At 37.8% G+C, this 6000-nt stretch overlaps 1 protein-coding gene across 1 annotated transcript; it reads left to right on the forward strand.

The window, feature by feature from the left end:
• Window positions 1–2613: 2613 nt before the first annotated feature.
• On the forward strand, window positions 2614–5618 carry LOC140435840 (uncharacterized). Its single transcript, XM_072524556.1, has 2 exons — window positions 2614–3009; window positions 3099–5618. Exons 1-2 carry the CDS (start codon window positions 2614–2616, stop codon window positions 5616–5618), a joined length of 2916 nt encoding a protein of 971 aa, XP_072380657.1.
• Window positions 5619–6000: the final 382 nt, after the last annotated feature.

Raw genomic sequence — 6000 nt, forward strand, 5'->3', positions numbered from 1 at the left:
TGCACAATGCCAATACAAGTACAATAAATACCTACACAATAAGCATAATATACAGGCTTTCCATTTTAAGTTTGTTTAAAAGAGAAGGGCATAGCATAACATATTAATCAGGTAGTTGTCAACAATAGCCGTAGATATCGTCACCAAAGAAAATTTAGATATGAACATCTGAAAGCCCTTCGAGCAAAGTGCTCTAGGGAGCTACCCTACACGGTAAAACCATGAGTTAGACACTACTATCACAACTATCACAACTACCTTGAGATCCGAAAATGTCCCATATTTAAAAATAAATTAACTTTTATATGAAACCTTTTCATTTCTCGACCAATTAAATTTACTTATTTGTTCCAGAAGGAAGGGCGATGCACATCGAGATGCGTGATTGTGGCATCTGATGACATCCCCCCTGCTTTGGAGACTCTGAGGCTGATAAAAAAAAGATGATTTTATTAAAAAACTTAAGAAAACAATTTTTTTTTACAATCACATAGAAAAGAAAAAAAATGCATAAAATATATCAAATATAACATGAAATATATCAAAATGAATATGTCTATATTGTCAAATTAGTGCGTACACTCGCGTAGCGCGCACAAAAACACTCACAGGCGGTGGTCGATGTTGTTGACAGCATCTGCAGGTCTATCCTCGACGACGTGCTCTCGTTCTACGGCGGCTTCGTCCTCTCTAGCTGTACATTTCCCATCTGCATGTCGCCGGTGGGTCGTAGGCGAGTTTGCCGGGCCTCCGTGGTGCTCTGGACCACATAATGGTAGGGCAGGCAGTGACTGGCTACTGCGGAGACATCCATTGCATCAGGTACTTAGCATCAAGTAGGCTGGCTCGACGGAGATATGGCACATCGACGGTTTCAAGGGCTGCAGAAGGTGGATATCGGCATGTTAGTTTAGTGTACTAACATCCGATGCTTCTCCCCCGCTGTTTTCTTGAGTGGTTTTGATGCAGGCATCGTGTTGGAACTATTTGCGATTTTCGATCGCGGAGCATGAGAACTCTAACATCTCGGAGTCGTGGTAGAGTTCGTTGAAGGTTGGGCGCCATGTCGTCTCCGGTGTAATTAATAAACGTATGAAAAACTGATTGCAACTTGGTGCAAGTTTCCATGTTTATTAATTTATCCAACTATTGCGCAATATGGTGTTATATTGCGTAGTTGGCCGGTACGCTCTTATTGTGGCATTATCTTGAAGAGACAATGCCATTGAGGTTTTATTAGGTGGTTGAAATAAAACACATTCTTTCTAAGAAGAAAAAAACTCAGCTTCAGAGTCTTAGAAAGAAACAGAACCCTTCGAGCAAAGTGCTCTAGGGAGCTACCCTACACGGGTAAAACCATGAGTTAGACACTACTATCACAACTATCACAACTACCTTGAGATCCGAAAATGTCCCATATTTAAAGATAAATTAACTTTTATATGAAACCTTTTCATTTCTCGACCAATTAATTTACTTATTTGTTCCAGAAGGAAGGGCGATGCACATCGAGATGCGTGATTGGTGGCATCTGATGACATGCATTATGGTATTTTCTTCATTCTGTTTCAGATATTCCTAGCGTACAGACGTGTGCTTTGGTGAGTTTAAATCTGTGCTCTGGTGAGTGATAAATTTTGAAAATTTTGATTTCTTTGAATATTTTGACTTTTTTGATATAACGTTTTTTGGAAAAAATTTTATTTCTTAATCTATTTTTGAATATTTGCTTGTTTTGTTTAAACATGATAGCTAAACTTATTCAGCTAATTGCGTCCATCTTGGGGTTGATTAGAAATGATTATCAGGAAGATAATGTTAAGAAAGGGCTGACTGAGTGTAGGAAAGCGTGTAAAAAGATACGCGATTCGATGAGATATGCCAAGACGATGGGTGAGAAGCAGCATTTAGAAGCTCAGATGAGGCATGTGAAAACGTTGAGAAACCATCTGAAGGCCGAACAAAGAAGGGGCTGGACTTACACCTATGAAGGAGACTGCTAAGCATAGAGTACAATAGGATGATTCCTTATCAGCGTTCAACTCAAGAATTCGAACTGGAGTCATCTCAAAACCTCAAACACAAAGACCCCAGCAGTTTCCTAGTAGATTGCAAGGCGCTATTCAAACGTAGGATTCAAAACGCGCTAAAGAAGGATGAGGTAGTTAAAGTTAATACTGCTTTTGGGGGAGAATTCGAGATAGCTAGCGGAGAGAAAATTCTAAAAGACACTAAATATTTTACCACATCAAACTCTCCAATATACAAAGACACAAATCTTGACGAATGGTTTGAAAACCATGTGTCTGAACCCCTCAGCAAAAAGCTAGAGGAATTCCAAGAGCAGAGATAGTGGCTGGGCACTAAAGGCTGTTGTTAACCTGGGGGTAAACATTAACAAATACACACCACAACTTGGTTCCTCTTATATTGAACTTCCTCCTCAAATAAAGAGAAGGAAGCATGCGTTAACGTCAAAAATGATGATGAGGCATGCTTTGCGTGGTCTGTCATATCAGCGTTGAGTCCTATTGATAAAGATCCTCAAAGAGTGTCTAAATATCCGCACTACTCGCAAGTGTTGAAGTTGAAGGAATACAGTGGCCAATGACGATGAGGCAGATTCCTAATTTTGAAAAACAGAATGACATTTCAATTAATGTATACGTTTTGAAAAAAGACAAAGGAGATTTTACGACCCTCCCTACATTTCTAACTAAAAACAAGAAGGATAAACATGTGAATTTGCTTTTAATTCAAGATAAATATGATGATACCGAAGGTCCTATTGGATACCATTACGTTTGGATAAAAAGCCTGTCCCGCCTCCTCTACAAGCAGTTTAGCAAACGTGATGGAGCCAAATATTTCTGCGATGCCTGCCTCCATTACTTTCGATCACAAGAAAAGTTAAATATTCATAAGGCATGCTGCAGCGGCCGATCAGATCTTATATGTGATAGATGCCTACAACCGTTTTCATCGTCAAAACAGCTTGAAGCTCATATGGTAGATTGTATAAGAATTAATGAAACAGCCATTAAAATGCCCGACGAAAGTCATAAAATGTTGAAATTTAAAAGAATTTTCGTAATAAGATTAAAGCCCCCTTCGCCGTGTACGCGGATCTCGAGAGTGCTTTGAAACGTACAGGAGATCCTAAAAAACCTCAAGAGCATATTCCTGTAGCAGTTGGTTATTTCTTTAAATGCTCGTATGATGACACTTTGTCGTTTTATGACTCATATCGAGGAAAGGATTGCATGAAATGGTTCGCAGATAAACTTAATCAGCTTGCTGAGGATGTTTCTACGGTGTTTATGTGCCCATATGATATAAATATGACAACTCAGCAAGAGAGCGATTTCCATGCAGCCACTCATTGCCATATCTGTGAGCAGCGCTTTTCCCCCAATGATAAGAAAGTGCGAGACCATGATCACTTTATTCCTGACAATAATTATAGAGGTGCAGCTCACGAAGGGTGTAACATTAATTACAAAGATGTTCATACAATTCCAATAATATTTCATAATCTCTCCGGATATGACGCACATTTTATTATTAACGATATTGCTACACACATCAAAGGTCCCGTAGATCTTTTTCCTATTACTAAGGAAAAATACATTTCTTTTACAAAACATATTGATGATGCTCGAATTAAATTCCGTTTTATTGATAGTTATCGATTTATGTCTTATTCTCTTGATAAATTAGCTTCGTACCTCCCCGAGTTTCCTAATCTCAAGTCCCAATATACTTCGCTTCCTGAGGAGAATTTCCATCTTCTAACTAAAAAAGGTATCATGCCATATGATTATATAGATTCATTTAAAAAATTCTGTGAGACTTCTTTGCCTCCTATTGAGTCTTTTTACAATAAACTTGAAGATAAGCCATGTCCTCGTCGACATTATCGTCGCGCTCAAGAAGTCTGGTCGTCATTCAATTGTGCAACTCTCGGGGATTATGTCGATTTATATATGAAAACTGACATTCTTCTTCTTGCAGATATCTTTGAGCGATTCCGATCCAGCTCTCTTCGAACTTATAATCTTGACCCTGCTCACTATTATACTTTACCTGGTTTTACGTGGGATGCAATGCTTAAATATACAGGTCAAGAACTGGAGCTTTTAACCGATCCTGACATGCATTTGTTTGTTGAACGTGGTATTCGTGGTGGTCTTAGTCAAGTTTGCTCTAAAAGACGTGTGAAAGCTAACAATCCATACATCAACAACTATGACCCATCTAAACCAAAAACGTTCCTTATGTATTTTGATGTTAATAATCAGTATGGTTGGGCCATGTCTCAATATCTTCCATATGGCGGTTTCGAGTGGGTCGATGCCAATATTGATGTCCTTTCCATTGCTGACGATGCTTCTGAAGGGTACATTCTCGAGGTTGATCTGGCGTACCCTCAACATCTTCATGATCGTCATAAAGATATCCCGTTTTGTCCTGATTCTTTAAATTCTAAGACTATGCTTCCTCCTACACGTCCGCGAGAGCAGACTAAATTAATGGCTACCCTACAGGATAAAGAAAGATATGTAATACATTATAGGGCACTAAAACAGGCGCTTGCAAATGGATTGATCCTGAAAAAGATACATAGAGTATTGAAATTCAAACAGAGCGCTTGGCTTAAGCCATATATCGATCTTAATACAAATCTCCGGAAGGCAGCGAACAATGAGTTTGAAAAGGATCTTTTTAAGCTTATGAATAATGCAGTGTTCGGGAAGACTATGGAATCAGTGCGCAAGCGCGTTGATATAAAGTTGCTTACTTTGTGGGAGGGTCGTTACGGAGCTGAAGCAAGAATAAGTAGCCCATTGTTTAAGAATGCAACGATTTTTAGTGAAAACTTGGTAGCTGTTGAGATGCGTAGAGCTGAAATATGGTTAGATAAACCAATCTATATCGGAATGAGTATTTTAGACTTGGCTAAAACAACAATCTATGATTTTCAGTATGGATACTTAGCTGGCAGGTTCGGAGAAAACTTTACAACTTGCTATACTGATACCGATAGTGTAATCGTGGAAATACGTGAACAAGACCCATATGAGGCTATGAAAGAAGATTGCTACAAATATTTTGACACCTCAGACTATCTTAAAGACAATATTTATGGTATCCCTCAGGTTAACAAGAAGGTGTTGGGCATGATGAAAGATGAGAATAAAGGTCGCATTATGACTGACTACATAGGGCTCCGATCTAAATTGTATACAACAAAAGTAGCTGCCACTGAAGATGAGCTAAAAGAAAAACGTAAAAAGTTGAAAGATGAAGAATATGAGGATGAAGAAATTGAAGTAATTATTAAAAATTTTAGGTTAACAAAGAAGGCGAAGGGGATAAAGAAATCTGTGGTGAACACGAAAATTACGTTTGAGGACTATGTAGAGTGTTTGGATAACTTAAAAAAGGTGTATGCTTCACAGAATCTAATACGCTCAGATAAGCACCATGTTTATACCATAACACAAAGCAAGATTGCGCTAAGCCCCAATGATGATAAAAGACATCACCTTCCGGAGTCATATGATACACTTCCGTGGGGGCATTATTTAATTGATTCTAAGATGGATGTTGATTAAGGCAAAGTAATATATCTAATATATCAATAGTCATATTTTAACATTTATCCTTGATGATTGACTTTAAGATGGATGCAAATTGTATATTGTCGTTTTTATAACGTGGTTTATTTATTACAACTTAAAATATATCTGATTCAGAATTTATTAGTCATTATTTCACCATTTCATTTCGCTTTTCGTTTTTTATATTATATGATAATTGTAATAGATCTTAATTTTCTAAATATTATTTCTAAATCACGATACTTAAGATTAGCGCATTTAAAAAAGATGTTTAGATATGACCACTAAAAAGATATCATGGACCGCTGGCAAATTAATGAACCGTTCTGGTTAACTCCAGAGCTATGTGTTCGTGCAGCCTCCTAAGACAATCGAT

The sequence above is a fragment of the Diabrotica undecimpunctata genome, chromosome 3, assembly GCF_040954645.1.
Source record: "Diabrotica undecimpunctata isolate CICGRU chromosome 3, icDiaUnde3, whole genome shotgun sequence".
NCBI lineage: Eukaryota > Metazoa > Arthropoda > Insecta > Coleoptera > Chrysomelidae > Diabrotica > Diabrotica undecimpunctata.

Excerpts from the sequence above, each read along its gene's own strand:
- LOC140435840 (XM_072524556.1), top strand. The coding sequence starts at position 2,614 with ATGAGGCAGATTCCTAATTTTGAAAAACAGAATGACATTTCAATTAAT. Across the intron at positions 3,010-3,098 it reads AACAGCTTGAAGCTCATATG|ATTAAAGCCCCCTTCGCCGT; the intron begins GTAGATTGTATA and ends TTTCGTAATAAG.